This window comes from Equus asinus, chromosome 5, assembly GCF_041296235.1.
Source record: "Equus asinus isolate D_3611 breed Donkey chromosome 5, EquAss-T2T_v2, whole genome shotgun sequence".
Taxonomy (NCBI): Eukaryota; Metazoa; Chordata; class Mammalia; order Perissodactyla; family Equidae; genus Equus; species Equus asinus.
The window spans coordinates 101,219,560-101,239,837 of record NC_091794.1 but is presented as its reverse complement, the minus strand read 5'-3'; the positions used below and the strand labels follow the sequence as shown (position 1 = coordinate 101,239,837).

Genomic DNA, 20,278 nt, shown 5'->3' with positions numbered 1-20,278 from the left:
AGGGGAGCCGTGGTGAAGGGGTGCTCAGCCAGTAGCTGAGCTGGGGCCCAGTTCAGGGCAGCAGTGGCAGGGGCAAGGGGTCCCAGCCCTGCCCTCGTCTATAGGGGAGACAGAACCTGCCTTTAGGGGGGCATCAAGTCCAATGAGGGAGAGATAGCCTGCCCCCGGACTCCTCTAGTCTGTGGGGGAGACCCAGCGTCTGTTCTCCATCTGGGGAAAGTGACTCCAGTGACGGGAAGAAGCCAAGAGCAGACAGAGGATGGACAGGAAGGCGCTGAGCTCCCTGTGCCCCAAGGACGCTCTCAGCTGCAAGAGGGAAACAGGACACAAGGTGCGGGGAGGGGGCAGCTGAGAAAACTGGGAGGCAGGATGGGAGCTGAGAGATGTTTCCAAGGAAGGATCTTCTGAGGAAGGGTCTAGAGGTCTTAGGACCCGGAAACCACAGGCCTGTGGGGGTGGAGAAGGGGCTGGTGCTTGCTGGGGGCGGGGGTGTGGGCAGCAGGGCCCGAGGGGCACAGAGCTGGTGGAAGCCCACCCAGGGCCATGAGCCTCTCTGGAGGGGGAGGAATCGAGAGGCATCATCCAAGGTGGCAGCCCATCCCTGTCCCAGCCGTGCCCACCTCGGGTCCCCTGGGCACCCCACTCCCTTGGAGGTGTGTGGTTTGCCAGCAGGCTGCTTCAGATGGGACCCTGGCTCTGCCCCTGCCAAGCTGTGCACCCTCAGACAAGGCGCTGAGCCTTCCTGGGCCTGAGTCACTTCATCTGTAAGATGGGGTGATGATAGTACAGTGTAGACTTCCCGGAGGACTGAATGAGAGCGTCTGTGTAAAAGGGCGGTTGCGCCCTGTGCCTGCACAGAGTAAGCGTTTGAGGCACATTAGTTACCACTGTAATATGTGCCCAACTTGAATCCTTATTGCCGTGCACGTGGTTTGTTTGGAAAATCGAGCTGCTCCCTTAGAGTCCGTGTTGTCGGCGGGTGTGGGCGTGTGTCCGCATGGCGGGTCTGCTATCCTCTGGCTTCCCTGGCGGGACGCTTCCTCCTGCCACCAGCGGTCCTGGGAGCGTGAGACAGAGGCCCACTCTGCAGCCGGGAAGGGAAAAGTTTGTGCGCCTTTGGTACAAGGCGTCCCTCGCACGGTAACAGGTGATGGCCATGCATGTTTAATGAGGCCACCTCGATGCTGCCTGGAAGGGAGGGAGCCCGCCCGCCCCAGCCCAGGGCCCTGGAAGCGGCTTGTCTGGCCACTGCTAGTGACCGCCCTGCCCCGCCATCGGCTCCGTGCTTGCCTAGTGCCCGCTGCCCGGCCACCCAGGCCCCGGGGAGTGGCCGGGAGACCGCTGCTGTGCTGGCATCCGTGTGCCAAGGGCCTAGCTGCGGGGAAGGGCCTGACAGGGCGAGCTCTGCAGCAGAACGCCTCGCTTCAGGGGCTGGGCTCTGTGGCCCAGCGGCCGGGCCCCGCCTCCCCAGGCTCGAGAAACCCCCAGGGGAATCTGAGACACCCAGAGCGGCTGGGTGCTCCAGGCCAGGGGCCTGAGGTGCTGTTGGCTGAGGGTGTGGCTAGCAGGGCTCTGGCCCAAATGCGAGGACATGGCGGGGGTTAACCTAGGGACTGCCTAACTCTGAGGAGCTGTCCCTGGTTTCTCCGCCCCCAGGAAGTAGTAATAAACAACGTACATTGAGTGCTTAGCGTGGCCTAGATGTGGGTTAAGGCACTTCTGTGTATTAACTCATTTAATCCTCCAACCACTCTCTGAGATGAGTACCATTATTATTCCCACTCTACAGATGAGGAAACAGAGGCACAGAAAGGTTAAGTGACTTGCCCAAGGTCACACAGCTGGAAAGAGGCAGAGTTGAGAGCTGAGTACCGGCTTCCTGAGTCTGCTCCGTGCCAGCCACCTGGGTAGGCAGAAGGCCCAGTCTCCTCTCGGCTCTGTTGTCCCCCGCAGTTCCTGTCCTGTCATATGCAACCCTTGGGACTCTCATTTGTTTATGGGCCGGGCTTGTCCACCAACATGTCTCCCGGGCCAAGGATGGCATCCTGCTCGTCTTGGATTCTCCCGTGTCCAGCTCACACAGAGGTGCTCTGAGTAAATCGTTGGGGTGGAGGTACAGATGGGCGTCCTGATGTCCAGGCCCTCCGTGTAGGGTGCTGGAAGGACAGGAATGAGGACGAGCTGGTCTCAGCTCTTCCAGAGCTCAGAGTGCAGTGTGGGGAGCAGACTCGGGACCCTCAGTGTCAGCCCAGTGTGAGGAGACCTGGGGGCGTAAGCCTGGACCTGGTGGGAGCCAGGGGATGAGGGCCAGACCCAGACGGAGGAGGGACAGGAGCAGGGGCGGTTCTTAGGGGTCAGGCCCGCTGAGCTAGGCCGGGCAGGGAGGCGGCTGTGATGGGCGAAGGGAGAGAGGAGGCAGGGAGGATGCTCCGGGCAGAGCAAGCCCAGGCCAGAGTCAGCCCAGTGATGGACGGCCCCCCGGGAGGGGCCTCTGAGCTGGGCCCGCCCTGGGCTGTCTCCGTTAGGCCCACTTGCCCTCTGCGGCCACGTCTGACCTTGCTGAGCCCGTCCCCTGCGGAGCGAGTGCCCGCAGCCTCTCTCTGCATTTGATACCTGCCCCCACCTGCTTGTTCAGCTCCTTGATCCCAGCGGAGGCAGCAGCGTGGCCTGTTAAATAATAATGTAGCTCACTAGGGCCTGTGTCAACACCGCATCCCCGTGTTCATTATCTAGATCGCCACCTTCAAAGTCTAATCCAGTCGTCTGGAGTTCATTTCAACTGATCGCTGGAGGGGAAGCTGGCTCTGGGATGATTGTTGCATCTTAATTTAAAAAAACTTACTGGGGACAGGCTGACAGGAGGCTGTGGCGTGCAGGGTGCGCCCTGCCGAGTCGGGGTTGGTCCGGGCGCCTGGGCAAGGCTGCTCCCCAACCCAGCATGGGCCGGGGTCTCTGTCACCCCTGCTAATGGGAGGGCGGCCGTAGCGACGGGGAGGGGTGGTGGAGACTGGGCCGGGCTGTGATGGTTCATGGTGCTGTTGGATCCTCCAGTGTCTGCAGACAGTTCGTCCGGGGCCATTTTCCAGATGGGCAAATGGACCAGAAGGCAGGCCTTTTGACCTGTAGTCTGTGGCCTCTGCTCCCCGGCCACCCCGGCCCCTCTGTTGGTCTCTGAACACACCAAGCTCTTCCCACCGCCGGGCCTTTGCCTCTGCTGTTCCCCCTGGCTGGTACGCTGGTCCCAAGGAGCTTCGCTCGGGCGGCTCCTTCTCATCGCCCCGGTCTCAGCTCAGCTGCCGCCTCGTCTGGGGCCTGCCCTGATGCCTCCTTCAGAGTCACCTCCACCCCCATCACGGTCTTGTCACCTCCCCAGGCAGAGCATTGATCCCTGTCCTCGCCTGTTGTCCCGGTGCACCCACTGGGCTGTAGGCAGATGAATATGGGGCCTCATCTGTTCGTTCGCTGTGTACCCCAGGGCCGGTGCCTTGCCACCTCTCGCCAGTGTCGGTGGGACGCCCGCAAGCTGCCCCTCCTTTTGGGGCAGGTGGAAGGTGGGCTGGCAGGAGTGTGCCGTGCCACGGGACACGTTCTTTCTGGGTGGAAGGGTGAAATCTGGGCTGGAGGAGGCTTGCGCACTGGGCTCGGGGGGAGCTGTGCCTTCGGGGACGTGGGGCAGGGAGGCTGCACCCGGAGACGGCGGGAAGGGATTGGGGTAAAGGGCTTGTCAGAGGGTCTTGTGGTGGGGAGGGCTCAGTCCTGCTCCACGGTGGCCCCCATCCCAGGGCACAGTGCTTCAGGCCGGTGGGACAGCCGTGTCACATCAGGGCCCATGTCCTGCCTCTGACCTCCTCCCCCACCCCCAGCCAGGCTTGAAGTGTTTCCATGGCAACCCCCTGTGCCCCAGAGCCTCCTTGGTGCAGTTGCAGGAGCACAGCCTAGAGGCAGGGCTCCCGGCCCTGTCTGGAAAGTGCCAGAACACAGAGCAACTTGTGTCAGCATTTGGGCACTGGTCTGGCTCCCGCCCCACAGGGCTGTCGTGAGAGTTAATTGGGGCAACACCCTCCCATTAGACCCCAGCTCCCCACCCTCGGAGAAGCCTGTCTGGACCACCTGCCCCTCCTCCACACGCCCTGCGTCACACCCTGGTGACCCCTGCCGCCATTCTTCACAGCGCTGGCCACAGCGACACTGGCATGTGTTGGGGAACCCTCTGTAGGGCAGGACCAGCCTAGTCAGCTCTCACTGCTCCCATCATATGCCCGGTGCTGAGACCAGGCTGACGCGTGGTAGGTGCTCAGCAAAGAGCTGTGAAGGACAGAGGGCATTTCCGTCAGGGATGGGCCGTCTGTGTGGGTCCGATAATTGTGGAAGGGAGATGTGGGCAGGCGGCCTACAGAAGATTGACTGAGGGCTCGATTCTAACCAACTTCAGAGCTGGGCACTGAGCACATGAAGGTGTTTCCCAAAGTGCAGCCCGTGGATAATCCTGTATTGCATCAGCGCCTTGCATCATCTCTGTGCATCGGCCCCGTGTGTTGGCCCTGTGCATAGGCTCCGTTCACTGGCTCCTGTGCGTCGGCCCCATGCATCCACCCTGGGCATCGGCCCCATGTATCCACCCCGTGCATCGGCTCCGTGCATTGGCTCTTGCATCGGCTCCTGCTTTGGCTCCATGCATTGGCCCAAGCATTAGCTCCTGCATCGGCTCTGTGCCTGGGCTCTGTGCATCCACTCCTTGCATCAGCTCCTGCCTCACCTCCGTGCATGGGCTCCCACGCCACCTGCTGCAGCTGCTCCCCCTGCACCTGGGCACTGGCCTCTGCGACCGGCACTAATACCTTTTGTCACCAAGCGTGCCAGAAAAGAAACTTCTCTGGGTTCCTGAACGCCAATGGTCCCAGATTTCCCCGGCCCATCCCCACATGCACCCGCTTCCCCACCCTCAATTTGCACGTTTAGCGCCCTAACTTCGTTTGCATGTCTTAGCTGTTGTAAATCTATCACAACCGTGTGACGCAGCATGAATAATGCATCACGGGCCATATTAGTTTTCCGTCTCCTATCTTATTTATGACACGAAACGGGTGGGAATTTGCAAAAGCAAAATCCAGGCGCACAGCTTCTTGGGTAATGGTATGCAAATTGGCGTGAGGGCGGAAAGATTCCCCAAGTCCTCAGGCACCTGGGAGCTGCCAAGCGGGAGCCCCAGTGTTCAGGCCACCGGAGCGTGCGGGTCAGGGGTCACGTCACTTGGAGTCGTCTCTGTTCAGCAGTTTTGTCTGAACTTTTTCTGTGTGTCATTGTTATTGTCATCATCCTGTTATTTTTTTAAATTAAAAGTTGGCAGGTGGAACTTGAGAGATGGATTCTCTGAAGGTTGTGGAGACCTCCCCGGAGGCTCTGACAGTAGCAAGTTCCAGAGGAAGGCGGATGTTTTCCAGCAGCAGGAAGGACTGAAGTTAGATGTTTAGAAGAACTTCCTCTCTGGAAGCTTGTGAAAGATAGGGAGCAGGGGTGGGGTGGGGATCCTGCAGGACCCCCTTTCCAGGGGAGTGTTGAGGGGTTAGGAGTCACTCTGGGCGCTGGTTCCCGCCGACTCTGCTCTGAGGCTCTGGGGGTTGTGAGGAGGTATTTCAAGGGATGTCTTGTGGGGCTGGGGATGGCTAAGGGACAGGGCTCCAGGCCCCCCTCTCTTCACCCGGAAGAGCTCAGATCTTTCTTGTGTTCCATATTTGGTCTCTTCCCGTCCTGGAAGATTTAGGTTGATGAAAGGATTTCATGGTTTGAAAAAAAAGAAAAAAGTAGTTTGAAGCCGTTGGTTCAGGGAACAGGTTCTGTGAAGCCGTGGAGGAGAAAAGAGAGACAGCAGAGGGAAGGCAGGTGGGAGGGGACACTGGGGGGAGAGCAGATGGGGACTGGAGGTGAGGGGGGCAGACGGTGGCAGCAGGTGGCAGTTCTCCTCCGTCTGAGCCCCCGGAGTCTCCGGCTGTCATTCTGTCCTCTCCTCCACGTGTCCCGCCCTCCTGGTTCCTCTCCCCTCTGAGCCTGCCTGCAGGGGTCCAAGAGGACGGACGCCGAAGGAGCAGCTGCCCAGCCCCCTGAAGCTGGCAAAGACGCACAGGGCCACGGATGGACCCCAGGAGGGCCGGGCCCTGCACGTTAATCTAGGGCGGGCTAGAGGCGAGCCCCAGCCAGACTCCGGGGTCTTTGCAGACTGAGTGAGACCCCCCCCAGAGGTTTAGGCTGGTCCCTCAGGCGGTCACGTGATGGCCGTCTCAAGCCTGGCAGCCGGGCTGGGGAGGGTCCTCGCAGTGGGACCCTCTGAGCGGGGCATTCCCGGCTGCCCCTGCCACCTTGTCTGAGCGGGCTCAGATGGTGGTCAGCGTGGGCTCCGGAGCTGGGCTGGCTGCCCTTGGCCCCTGGCTCTACTACTGATTGCCTCAGTTTCCCCACCTGTAAATGGGGATAATTACAGAACCTACCCCAGGACGAAGCAGCTTGATGTACGCAAAACAGAGTTAAGTGTCAGCAGCTGTTTTGAGGTCATTACAGGACTGGGTCGTGATCACAAGGACCCCCCCATAGGTGGTGGAGCCAGAATCTCGGGGGGCTTCTGACTCCGGGGCCCCAGCCTGGCAGCGCTGTCCTCTGCCCTATCCGCAGGCCCGTGGTCCGTTGTGTCTGGTAGATGTGTGTGCCTGCGTCCTCCCACGGGACTGCAGGTTTCCTGTGAGCAGGGATGCTGTCTTGTCCCTCTTGTGCTTTCCTCTGGAGCGAGTGCAGACAGTGAACCCACGTCTCCGTCTTGCTCTCCGTCTCCCTGCCCTCATCACCCCTCCCTCCTGCACCAGCTCTTCCCTTCTGCTTGGGCTCCGAGCCTCCCAGTCTCCCAGCTACCCCAGCCCCCTCGCCGTGGCCTTCACATGGCCGCTGGGCTCTGAGGTGGGGCTGATGACCAGAGGCGCAGGGCGGGCCGTCGGCTCCCTCTGAACACCTGGGGAGAAAAGGGAGCTTCGTGGTATGGGTGGTGAGACGAGACCAGCGGCCAGCACAAGTCCAGCCCGGCTCAGGGCAGGCACCCTGATGTGGGGTTGGCCTCTGTGCACGTGCTCCCCTGTGGGGCAAAGACACCTGCCACGGAGCCCAGGAGCCCAGGAGAGGAGGAGTGTGGCCAGGTGGCAGACCAGGCCTCCTGGAGTGGGTGCAGTGAGATTGGGGTGGGTGGAAAGGAGTGAGGTGGATGCATGGGCCTGGGGACAGCCTGCATGTGTGCGTGCGCAAGAACATGTGTGCGCCCATGTGCATATGCGTGAGAGACACCGCGCTGATCCTGGCGCCTGCTTGCACAGGGCGAGGCTGGAGCAGCTGCTGGCACAAGACTCAGGCCAGGTGCTTGGTAGCCCCAGGTGGTCGACAGCCCAGCGTCCCTCCTCAGGTGCGGCTGGCTCGCATAATTGAAGAAAACAAAGGGAAATTAAATAGTACTAATGAGGAGAATATCAATGGCCCATGCTTTGAGATGCTTTTTATATCCCACTTCCCCCAGAATAGCCAGATACATGATGGATCTTAGTTTAGTTTTTTTTGGTGAGGAAGATTGGCCCTGAGCTAACATCTGTTGCCAATCCTCCTCTTTTTGCTTGAGGAAGATTGGCCCTGAGCTAACATCTGTGCCAGTCTTCCTCTATTTTATGTGGGATGCCACCACCCCATGGCTTGATGAGTTGTGTTAGGTCTGTGCCCAGGATCCGAACCTGTGAACCCCGGGCCACCAAAGCGGAGCGCGCGAACTCAACCACTGTGCTGGCCCCAGTTTAGTTTAGTTTTTAAAGACAAATGCCGGTGTGGCTGCAGTGGGCCAGCCTTCCCTGCGGTGGTACTTTCTGTACCTTGGTCTGGGTTGTGGTTGGGGTGGCCAGGGGGTCAACCCCAACATGTGTGCCCACCTTGTTATGTGCCTAGTGACAAATAGGCTTTAATGCAGGCATTTTTAACGTCTGGGGGGCCAAGAGTGGCTTACAGATTCTTTTGAGATGGTGGCAAAAACAATTGACCACCTTTCTAGAAAAATGTACCAAATTTTACACAATCAATTCCAAAATGGGTTGTTAAAGGTTTGGGACGGGCTATCAGTCTTGGAGCTGGCAGGGATGTCCACTCTCCTTCCCTTCTAGCTTCACATGGTGGCCCTGAGCTAGGGGACCCCAGCACCCGATCAAGTCTCTTGTTCGTCAGAAATGGCCTCACCCCCACTTTACAGATGAGTAAACCGAGACCCAGAGACATTAACCGACTTGCTGGTAAGAAGTGGAGGTGGGTGTCTCATCTTAAGCCTCCCCCAGAAATGCATCAGGAAGGACAGACCTGCTTCTGGCCCCAGACCCCTTGGCCCTGACCAGGTCAGATCCCGAGCGTGAGGCGTTGGACGGGGCTCCCCACGAAGGTGTCTGTCCACGGCTCAGAGGTCAGGTGTGGGCTTTGGAGGCCCGTGAGGGTGACCAGCCAGCCCAGTTTGCCCAGAGGAAGAGCTGGACTTTCAGTGCTATGACTGGGGCCTCCCTAGACCGACCGGGGCGCCTCCGTCACCCTAAGTTGGGATCCTGGCTCTCTGCCATTCCCTAAACGTCCTTCAGCCCTGTTTGTTTCCTCAGCTGTGAACTGTTGATAAGAATAAGGTAGATAAGAAAGGGAAAGGAGTTGCTGTGCTAATTGCCTTTAAGACACGGCCCCTCTGCCTGCTCAGTGCAGCAGCTCGGAGCCTGACCTCTGACTCTCAGTCTCCCGCCCAGCCGGGGTGACCCCACACCCCTGATTTCTCAGAGCTTTGGTGTCCTGCCTCCTAGATGAGGATGGAATGGTGGTGCCTCCCTCCCGGGTTGCTGGGGCGTTAAGCAGAGGCAGCGTTGGCAAGGTGCTGGCCAGTGCTCTGTGGGTCGTCTGTGCCTCCCGGGGCCATCGTGGTGACGGCGCAGGGAGTGGGGGACCAGAGCGCCTTCAGGCCCACACTCTGCTGGGGTGCTCTGCATGACAGTGCTTAGGGGAGAGCGCTGAGCATGGGGTCCACAGCTCAGGCCCACCCCCCAGCTCCGCCCCTGCCCAGCAGGGTCACCTGGGCCCATTCCTCTGTTTCGCAGAGGTCTCTGAGGGTGACATACTGCCCGTGGGGAAGGCCTGCACACAGGAGGTGCCCAACAAGCAGCAGCTCTGCCAGCCTTGTGCCTCCTCGGCGGCCCCCAGCCCCCCAAGCCCCAGCGCTGTTTCCCGGCTCTGTGGCAGCATCTCAGCTCTAATGGCTTTGAGTGCTGAGCCGCTCACCCTGGGAGTTTATAGAAACCAAGCACAGAAGTGTCACCTGGAGGTACATAAATATTGTAGGACTGGAGGCTGGGCTGTGTCAGCACTATTTGGGGCTGTTTCACTCACCTAAAACCGTCTGTGCAGACGCCTGCAGCCAGGAGAGGGCGGAGGGGACGGGACGCCGTAGGCAGGTGCAGCTCCCGCCAGCTCCTAATGGCCTCCGGCTGCTCCCGCAGTGTGCCACTCTGTCCGTTGACCCTGCCATCAGACAGGCTGTCCTCTTCCCACTGACAGATGAGCAAGGAGACCCCGGTTCCCTGGCCAGAGACCAGCCAGGAGCTGGGGGTCAGACCAGGCTCTCCCCTCTGACTGCCAGCATTTTTCTTTTTTTCATAACTTTGCTATTTCCCCCAACTTTTTATTTAAAAAAATTTCAAACTACAGGAAAGCTGAAAGAGTAGGACACTGGACACATATATCCTTCACCTCGTTAACCAATGGTTACCATTTGCCATAATTCTCCACCCATATTATATGTCCACACAGGTAAACCATTTAAGAGTCAGTTGCAGACATCATTTCCCTAACCCTAAAGACGATTCAGCACGGCTCTTCTACGGGACCTCAGTAGTGTTACCGTCCCCGGGGCTTAACATCAATACCCTGTTCATATTTGTGTTTTCCCAGTTGTCCCCAAATGTCTGTCATAGCTTCTCCTCCCAGCCCCCTCCAGGATCCTGCTGGGATCCCATGTTGCATTTGGTTGTCAAGTCTCTTGAGTGTCCTTTTAATCTAGAATAATCCCTATGTTTTGTTTTTTATTCTGGTCTCCATGATAACGACTTTTTTTGAGAAGTCCCAGCCAGTGTCTTATAAAAGGTGCCACAATCTGGAATTGCCTGATGTTCCCTCCTGATGAGATTCCAGTGTTTGGCCAGGTTCCTTGGAGGGAGCCCAGGCACCTCCCACCGAGTGGTGCGAGGAGGCAGTGGGAAATGCAGGCTGGCCAGTCCTGTCCTGATCGTCTCATCCTAAAGGCACCGCTTTCCCTTTGCAATTACCAGGCGGACTGCAGGTGAATATCCTGTTCCTCGGCAAACTTTCCTTGTTAAAGAGGAGTTTCTCTTCCACTTGATCCCCCTTCCTTTACGACCGCTACAGACACACAGATTCTTTTCCAAGTCCAGTGTGCTATAATCCAGGACCCTCACTATTGTTTTTCATGCTCATTTGCCTCAAATTTGGCCTAGGAGCCCCTTGTGCTGGCTCCTGGTCCTTTGGCCGCTTCCCCATCATTCCTCGAGCACTTCTCTGCTTTCCTGCATCGGGAGAAGTTCTAGGCTCACCTGTACTTCCCCGCCCGAATCAGCCGCTTCTTCAGGGTGTCCGGCTGGTTCCCTTTGGTGGGGAGTGGTGTTCAGAGATCAAGACCTCGTGTGCTCCCTGCTGCCGGGGAGTCATTGCTTCCAGACCTCTCCGTGGACAGAGCCAGGAGAAAGGATCTACGTTCACGCTCATGGCTCTCATCCCGATCTGAGATCGTAGGGCTCTCCCTGACTTCTCTCCACACTTGACTCTTTCCTCGCCGTGAAACCCTGCTTCCCAATGATAACATCACGCTCCTTCAGTCACACCACGCAGTTTCAGAATCGCTGTACCGCTTCCACCCCCACCATCATGCCTCCTGAGTAAAGTTCTGGATGTCTTTGCAGATCTTTTTGTCCTTAAGTGCTGAGTTCCCGGCCTCCTTGAATGGACTCCTTTCTATGTGGATGTGACCATGTTCCAGTAAAACGTGGTTCACCAAAGCGGGTGGCAGGCCATTGTTGCCCGAGGGCGGTTGTTAGCAGCCCGCTGGTCCAGAACATCATCCTAATGGAACAGTTCCTGGTGCATGATAAGCCGCCAGTAAACAGCCATGCCTGGACCACAGGGGCCGAGAGGGCAGGAAGCACCGGGCCTCCCCGACGAGCAGAGGGGCACGACTGGGCTGGCAGCGGGTGGGCAGGGGGCCTTCCTGAGGGACAAGGGGGAGTGAGGCCCATTAGAGGGTAAGGCGGCCCCCACTTTGGGCCCCCAAGACCAGCCAGGGGTTAGAGGAGGGGTCCAGAGGTGAGCTATGGGAAGCCGTGGCCTGGAGTTGGGGTGCCAGATGGGCAGCCTTTCACCCGACCCTGGTTGTGAGGAAAGAAGAGCTTGATGGCCTGACAGGGTCCCTTCCAGTTAATTCTGAGCTCCTCCCTGGGCAAGTGAACACTCTACATTTGGGAAACAAAATGATCTGCGGGCTTGTCAGCAGCGAGCCCAGTGGGCAGCAAGTGCTGGGCTTCACTGCTGCCTGCCCCCACCCAGGGGTGCTGTGCTCAGCTCCCTCGGCCCCCCACCTCCCTGTACCTGTGTGCCAGCATGCCACCCACTCCTGCCCGGTGTGCCCAGGAGGCCAGTCGGCACTCCCAGGACCTGGCTCCCACCATCAAGCTCTTGGTGTGGGGAGGGGTCCTAAGGAGCCCGGAGGTAACTGAGGCCTGAGGGCTCGGGGCTGGGGCTGGAGCTGCTGCTGTGTATCTGTTCCTGCCTCTTCCCCACCCGCCCCTGCCCCTGGGCTTGGCAGGTTTGCACAGGCCTTGTGCAAAGCCCTCCGGGCCTAGAGACAGACTTGTTATGCCTCTGGAGAAATAAGCCTGGATTTCTGCCGCTGACTTCTCGTTTAATTAGATTCTGACGGTGGCACGCAGGGCTGACTGGCTGCAAATTCAGGGGCAGCTTTCCATGGTTCCAGGCTCTCAGTTCCAGCGTGGCTGGCTTTTTCGGAGTCAGGAAAAGCTTCCGACCTTCCCGCGGGCGTGGGACAGCAGTCTCGCTGCACCGGTGTGAGCATGCACGTGCCTTCCTGTGAGTGCATGTGTGCATTTGTGCATTCGTGTGCAAGTACAGGCATGCTGTTTTTGGGAAAAGTCTGCAGACAAAGCAGGTTGGGTGCCCACTTGCATCCTGCCGCCCCAGCCTTTCATCCATCTGCTCCTGACGGCGGGCACTGCGGGAAGTGGGATACGGCCTCAGTGTCTCATCCATGACTGGGGTGGGTGGTTCCAGCGCTGGCCTTTCCCAGCGAGGCCCCCAGGAGGTGTCCTGTTTGAACCAGGACTTCTGCCTGAGTCAGGCCTTCAGGAAAGATATCTCCAGTGCAGGCTGGTTCAGGAAGATAACACCACCCCCCCACCCCCACCCCATGGGTTTCCTTGAAGGAGTGCTCCTCTTGAGAAAAGGGAACTGAAAGCTGGTGCTGCCAGGCTGTGGGCAGCAGATTTAGGGGCGAGAGGCCAGAGAGAGGAAATTCCGCCCCTCCCCCTGCACTGCATGGCCTCGGCCTGGCTTTGTGGTGGCCATGACAGGGCTGGCCCCCCCAAATCCCAGAGGCTCGCTGGCTGAGCCTCTAGCACCTGGGCCTTCACTGGGGCCGGGGGAGGGGTGCTGAGGAAAGAGGAACAGTGACCCCCACCCCCCAGGAGGCCCTAGTCTGAGCCCCCAGTCCGAGGGAGGAAATAGCTCCCTGCCCTCTGAGTGTCCAGCCCAATGAGACCCCCTCCTTGCCCCTGGGGGCCCCCAGTTTGATGGGGACCACATGCTCCTGTCCTTGGCAAACTTCTGTCTGAGAGGCAGCTGCAGCTTCTGCTCTGGGGTCCCCCCAGTCGGTCGAGCTGCGAGCTGGGACCTGCCTTCTGAGAGCAGGCTGGCGTGAAGGGAGAAGGGACTTCGCTCTGCCTCTCGCTGCCCCTCCTCTGGGATCCCTAACCTTCCTATTCCCCCAGCCTGTTGGGTCACCCCACCCTGAACCACAGAGCTCAGGCACTGGGGACTGGCTCAGAAAAAGCGATTTCCTTGGCCGTCCCACAGTCTTGCCCGTCTGGGCCCCGCATCCTGATGGGGATGAGCACTGGGTTCGTTGGCCTGGCTCCCCATGGAGACCCCCGCAGCGTCTTTATCTCGGGGGGAAGCTCCTGGTGATTTGAGCCAGGATGGAGTTGGGACTGAAGTCCAGGTTGCAAGAACTTTGCGGCAAAAGAAAGAGAGTCGTTTTACTGTTGCTTCTCACTTGCTAAGCTCAAGCGAGACTCAGAATTCCAGCCTCCTGCCGCACAGCTGTGAAACTGCACTTTCCAGGGTAAATTTGATCATGCCCCTTACCAGCTCCGCCCCCTCTGCACTTGAGCACAATCTATACTCTTCACCGTGGACTTTCAGTCCACTTGGCGTGATCTGGCCCCTGCCCACCTCTCCCACCTCTGTCTCAGCATCGTGCTCCCCTGCACTGACCCGGTTTCTGGTTCTCAAACACAGCAAGTTCATTCCTGCCCCAGGGCCTTTGCACTTGCCCGTGCCCTTTGCCTGGAATGCTTTCCCCTTCCCACCCCATCATCCAGGACTGATTTTTTATTTCTCTGACTAAATGCTCCCTCCCAGAGGCACCTTCCCTGAGCCCCCAATCTTAGTGGCTCCCAGCACTTTTTTCATGCAGTGGTCATCACTATGTGGAGTCACCTTTATCTGTTTATTTGTTTTAATTGTCTCTCACTGGGAACGGGTGCTCCACGAGAGCAGGCCCCTTGGTTATCTCGTTCATCACTATACTCCCAGCACCTAGACCCATGCCCCACATAGTAGGAGCTCAAGAATCTGTTGAATAAGTGAGACCATGTTAGGAACCAGCCTGTGCCTGGCTCTCCCTCAGCCAGGTTCCTATAACCCTCATGACAAATGGGGAAACTGAGGCCCAGGCCCCTGAAGCTATTGAGGAAATGAGATTTAAAAGCAGGTTTAATTCCAAATACATGTTCTGTCCAACAGCTTCCTGCATCTCGGGCTTCCACCCAAGACATGCTTTTATAGAAAAACAGAAAACTGCAAAGGAGGAAAACCACCAGGTCCTGCCCCTGGAATAATCCTGTGTGTGGGTTTCTCCTCCCTGCCCCTCCCCCTCCCGCAATTTGGGATGTGGCCTTTTTTTTTTCCCAATTTTTTTTTATTGAGTTCATAATAGTTTATATCAGTGTGAGATTTCAGTTGTACATTATTTCTTGTCTGTCACCATGTAAGTGCTCCCCTTCACCCCCTGTACCCAACCCCACACCCCCTTCCCCTGGTAACCACTGAACTGTTTTCTTTGTCCATGCGCTTGTTTATGCTCCACATATGAGTGAAACCGTCTGATGTTTGTCTTTCTCAGACTGGCTTATTTTGCTAAGCATAATTCCCTCCAGGTCCTTCCAAGCTGTTGCAAATGGGATGAATTTGTCTTTTTTTCTGAGTGAGTAGTATTCCATTGTGTATATATACCACATCTTCTTTACCCAGTCATCTGTCAGTGGGCACTCAGATAGTTTCCATGTCTTGGCTATTGTGAATAATGCTGCAATGAGCATAGGGGTGCATGTGTTACTTTGGATTGTTGATTTCAAGTTGTTTGGGTAGATACCCAGTAGTGGGATAGCTGGGTGATATGGTATTTCTATTTTTAGTTTTTTGAGGACTCTCCATACTGTTTTCCATAGAGGCTGCACCAGTTTGCATTCCCACCAGCAGGGTATGAGGGTTCCCTTCTCTCCGCAGCCTCTCCAACATTTGTTATTTTTAGTCTTAGTGATTATAGCCATTTTAACAGGCGTAAGGTGGTATCTTAGTGTAGTTTTGATTTGCATTTCCCTGATGATTAGTGATGTTGAACATCTTTGCATGTGCCTGTTGGCCATCTGTATATCTTCTTTGGAAAAATGTCTGTTCATCTCCTCTGCCCATTTTTTGATCGCGTTGTTTGCTTTCTTATGGTTCAGTTGTGTGAGTTCCTTATATATTGTGGAGATTAACCGCTTGTCAGATCTATGATTTGCAAATATTTTCTCCCAATTGGTGGGCTGTCTCTTTGTTTTGATTCTAGTTTCTTTTGTGGATGTGGCCTTTTTTTTCTTGCAGCTTCTAACATTCACGTTTTTCCACATTCATCATACCTTCTCTGCAAACGTGATTTTGAGTGGATGTGGGATGGTACCCTGTGGATACAGCAGAGCTACCCGACTGTCCCCAGTGGTTGGGCGTTTAGGTTGTTTCTAGTCTGCTGTGCTGGAGCTTCTGTACTGAGTAATGACTGGATGTCGTAGATGGAATTCATCCATTCATCCTTTGACCGAATTTTCCTGTGTGCTGAGCCCTGTGCCGAGCAGGGGGGTGTCAAAGGGCCTACGGCTCAGTGTCTGTCCTTGGAGTTCATAGTCCAGTGTGGGAGCGGCTGAGTAGAGCCACTGTGGTATAGGTGTCGCCAGACGAGAGGGTGGAATATGGCACGCAGAGGAAAGTGGCTGGGGTCCTGGTGGCTGGGGCAGGCCTCATGGAAGAGGGACATCGCCCTGAATGGGGGTCTTCAGATGTGGTAAAGCTGTTCCCAGGAGGGCAGTGGGCGATGCACGTTGCAGACAGGTCATCGTGAGGGCGGAGGTGTGGTAGTGTGCTGCATCCTGAGCATCGTAGTCCATCCTGAGCATTGTGGTCCATCCCGAGCATCGTGGTCCATCCTGAGCATCGTGGTCCATCCTGAGCATTGCTCAGGCCCAGGCTCTGGTTGGCCTGGAGCACAGGGAGCCTTGAGGGAAGGCAGGGGTTTGGGCAGAGCTGGGGCCTGGAATGCCGAGTTGGGGAGCTGGAACTTTCTTCTGCAGTTGATGGGAACCCTGACCATGTCTCTCCTCTCTTTAAAAAGGAGTGTTTTTTTTTAAAAAGATCAAAATTATACATAGGCCGGTAAAAAAATAAAAAATCAAATCGCATGGAATGATTTATCTAGAAAGGCCCTTACCATGCCCCGGCCCCAGCCCTGCTTCCTGGGAGAGAACCCTTCCACCCGTTCTGTTTTCATCCTCCTGGCCCTTTCTTTCCTCGTGACTCTGACTTGTCTGCTCTGCTGTTTCTTTTTTTGTTTTTTAAAGATTGGCACCTGAGCTAACAACTGTTGCCAATCTCCTCCTTTTTTTTTTTTTGCTTTTTCTCCCCAAATCCCCCTGGTACATAGTTGTATATTCTAGTTGTGGGTCCTGCTGTTTTTTGACTTAATCAATTTTGGGCATTGGGTGTTGCCTCCCGCTGTGAAAGATGAGGATTTGGCTTACACGACTAGCCTCCCGTCCCCGACAATTCTGTTGGCCGCATTTGTAACTTTGGATAATATCCTCGAGCTCCCACTTCCTCTTCCACTGACTTTCGGCTCTGGTTCCCTCGTGTCACAGTGGCACGCTCGAGCCTGGTCCTGTCACCTCCCGGGAGCAGAGTGTGTGGGCACCTTCCCCTGCTCCTTGTTCAGGGGTGTTGTGCAGATGGCTTGAGGTGGGCCACGTTAGAAGTGTTTGCACTGTGGGAATCGGCAGACCCGGCAAACCAGGACCACCCCCATCTGTTAAACATTTGCCAGCACACCACTGCTGGGCTCTCCGGTTTCCTGACTCTGGTCAGGCAGGGGCCGGATTAGCTTGGCCCCCAGAGGCTCGGCTGGCAGGCCCTGGCCTGGCACCAACACCCATCCCTCTGTGCTGCAGCAAAGCTTCGAGGCACACCAGGACGAGGCCGTGAGCGTGACACACATGGTGAAGGCGGGCAGCGGCGTGTGGATGGCCTTCTCCGCCGGCTCCTCCATCCGCCTCTTCCACACCGAGACGCTGGAGCATCTGCAGGAGATCAACATCGCCACCAGGACCACCTTCCTCCTGCCAGGTGAGGCTGCTGCTGGGGCGTCATGTCCCGCCGTCCCGGTCTGTGGAGGGAGGAGCTGATGTTCCGGGAGCACCTTCCACGGCCAGGCAGAGGTGCGTCCTGGCCAGCCCAGCTTGTTAGTCCTCGTGGCAGCCTGCGGTCATCCTTGAAAACTGGGCCTCCAGGAGAGGGGCAGCGGGGTCAGGATTGGAACCCAGGCCTGTCATTCCGAAGCCCCTCGTGCTGTTGTCACGTGCTCCCTCTCACCGCATCCCCGCAGGCTGGGCTCACAGGAAGTGAGGCTCCGAGCTCAGCCGGTTCTCCCATCAGGCATCTACGGGAACCCAGGCCCGTCGACACCTGCCACTCCTCAGGTTGACCAAAAACCGGATTCTGCCTCAAATCACCTTCAGAATAAGGTGAAGGGAAAGAGAGAAGGCCGATCAAGATCTCTTTCCTTAGAGGTTTTTTAAAGAAAGTTTGCCGGCCGGGGTTTGGAGGTACAGGGAGGTCGAAGGGCCAAGACAGCATCCCCTTGGGGCCCTTGCTTCTGCCTGCATAGCTGTTTGGGACGTGCGGTGCGGAGGAGTGATGGAGAAGGATCGAGATCAGAGCTCACATGCACACTGCCCTGGCCCGAGGCCCCCGTGGACCTGGCTGCAGTCAACTCCCTTAGCATCTGCTGCCCGAGACACTGCCCAGGCCCCCGCAGGCTGTGGGGCAGGGAGCTGGGTGGATGCCTGCTCAGGGCCTGTTCCCGCCCCCGCTGGCTTCAGAGTGGCCCACAGGGCCAGCAGGTGTCGGCTCGCCTTTCCTGCCCGCTGGGCCCAGCTTCCACTAGACAGACAAGCTGACTGGTGGCTGATCTGGGAGGACGCAGAGGCTCCATCCTGTTCAAGCCCCAGGGGCTGGGTGGGTTCCACAGCTAGGAGAGCTGAAGGGCCCCAGGGCCCGGGGCACAGAGCGGGCACGGTAGGCTGGGCCTGGAGCTAACTGTCACAGGAACTCGGCAGATGGGCTGTGGCGGAGGCTGGAAGCGGCCGAGTGCTGAGCTGAGGCCTGATCCCCCTGTCTCCTGGGGCTGGGCCAAGCGCAGGCACGTCAGCCAGCACGTCAGGGGCTGGGGTAGGGGCCTCTGTCTTACCCCAGAGACCTGCTCCATAACTCTAGGTAGGGCGCCCAGAGATCGCTCCTGCTCCTGCTTCGTCCTGGCCAGTCACCACTGTCCTTGAGTCTGGACTGGTGGCCAGAGGGGGTGGTGGTCACTGTCAACAAGATCATCCACAATAGCAATAGTGTATAACAGATGCCTTCCTGCCACGAGCCCTACGGGGAGCTGGGTCCCATGTGCTTTACGTACAGGGTCTCATTGTCCCCATTGTCCAGATGCAGAAACTGAGGTTTGTTTGGGAGGGTAATGTGGCTTGTAGCGGCCCAGAGGCGGGACCGGGAGTCACATGAGGTCAGACTGACTTCGGAGTCTCTGTGTGTAACGGGGGAGGAGGAGGTGGCTGGAGTCCTGGCTGGGCCGCTGGGGGGTCTCGGGCAGGTGTTTTGACCTGGAGCCCCTGGTCTCTCTATGGGATGGGAGACAGTTCCTGGCTTGGGGTTAATGCCATCAGGCATGGCAGGACAGCTTGCCCGGGCCTGGGGCGTGGCAGGTGCCCCAGGAGAATACACGGCTCCCTGACACAGTCCCTAGGGGTGGTGCAGGGGCCTGTGGGACCTGGCTATGCATCTTTTCTCTCTTTCTCTTTCTTTTTTCTCTCTCTCTGTTTCATTGCGTTTCATAGTATTTGGCCATTAGTCAAGGTAAATACATTTTAACTACAATAAAAATTTCTTCATATCACAAAAATATTTCCATATTTATGCTGTTAGCTGAGTTATTTCAAGTTAGTGGAACAGCATAAAAAAACCGATAATCTTATGGGCCTTTTTCATCTTCTTGGCCTCACCCCTGGGGGCAGAGGAGGTGAGAGGGAGCGGCAGCTGATCCAGAAGTCGGAGGCAGGATTTGTAGACAGGCCCGGCTGCAGGCGAAACATCAGCCCCCAGCGGCGGGATGGACTTCGCTGTGTGTGTTTAAAATGCGTCTGCACGTCCGTCGACTGACTTGTTCTTTCTAGTTACCCTTTACAGAAGGAAGGGCATTCGTTATCATTACCATTATTTCAGAGCCAGGTAAACTGAGGCCCAGGAGGTTCAATGACTGGCTTGAGGTCACACCGCTGAGGAGCCCAGAGTCAGGACTGAATCGCAGCTCTCACAGACTTACTGGGCAGCTTCCCCATTCCCGGGCCTCAGTTTCCCCATCTATGTAACGGGGAGCTGAGATTTGAGTCTGAGCTCGGCCTTCCAGCTCTGTGACCGGGATCAAGTGGGGACCCTCTCAGATCCCTGGTCCCTGCCTCAGGGAGGCGTGGCCTTACCTGAGACGGTGCAAGGACAGCGCCCCACCGTCCCTGGCTCAAGTGAGTCCAGTCCATGACGGTGCGGTCACCTTCATCTTCATCCTCATCGCCTTGGCCACCCTGCCCCTCGTCGCACTAGCCCGTTGGCCGTGCATCTCCTTCGGGCCTCCTTGCTCAGCCCTCTCCCTCCGGTCAGTGCCCCTCCCGCCGTATCAGCTGCCTCTGAGCAGACAGAGGCCACCCTGGGCCTGGACCCTGGCCACGTCTGGGGCGGAGGCTGAGGTTCTCGGGTGCCAGGCTTCCCAGAGGTCCCCAAGGAGTTACTGCCCTGGGCCTCCTCCCCCAGCCCTGACGGTTCTCAGTCAGCATCGTGGGGGAGGCCAGGGCCCTGTCAGGCCAGGACCCCAAACCCGGGAGGAGGTGGCCCGGGCCAGCCCACGCTGCGCCTGGCAGAGGAGCAGCAGAGCAGGTTCTTAAATTCTTTATCAGAGATATTTTTAAAAGGTTTTTTAGTATTTTTACTTCCCTCAAGCCATCAAATGAAATAATTGCATAATTAGTGATAAATTTGTTCTTCCGCTAAGTGTGGATTTTTTTAAGGGCATGTTAAAAATTTATCACGCATCCTTCCCCTCGCCCCGCCCCGACCCCTTTCTTCCACTCGCATACCCGACTCGTATTAATGCGTTTTTGAACCCAAATTCCCTCCTCCTCTAACTAGACAGGTCATTAATAAAATGTTCTCCGGGAGCCCGAGCTTTTTAAAGTTGTATATCTCCAGATAGATGGCTGGGGTGAGTCGAACATGGCTGCATTAGGCCCCTGTGATAAAATAT

General features: G+C 57.2%; 1 protein-coding gene across 20 annotated transcripts in view; it reads left to right on the top strand.

Moving 5' to 3' along the window:
• ARHGEF10L (Rho guanine nucleotide exchange factor 10 like) overlaps positions 1-20,278 on the top strand; it is a 155,058-nt gene that overhangs the window by 125,443 nt on the left and 9,337 nt on the right. For all 20 annotated transcript variants that reach the window (XM_014836171.3, XM_070510924.1, XM_014836162.3 and 17 more), the window contains one exon: positions 16,875-17,049. In XM_014836171.3, the coding sequence (XP_014691657.2) occupies positions 16,875-17,049 (175 nt within the window). The remainder of the gene's footprint in view (positions 1-16,874; positions 17,050-20,278) is intronic.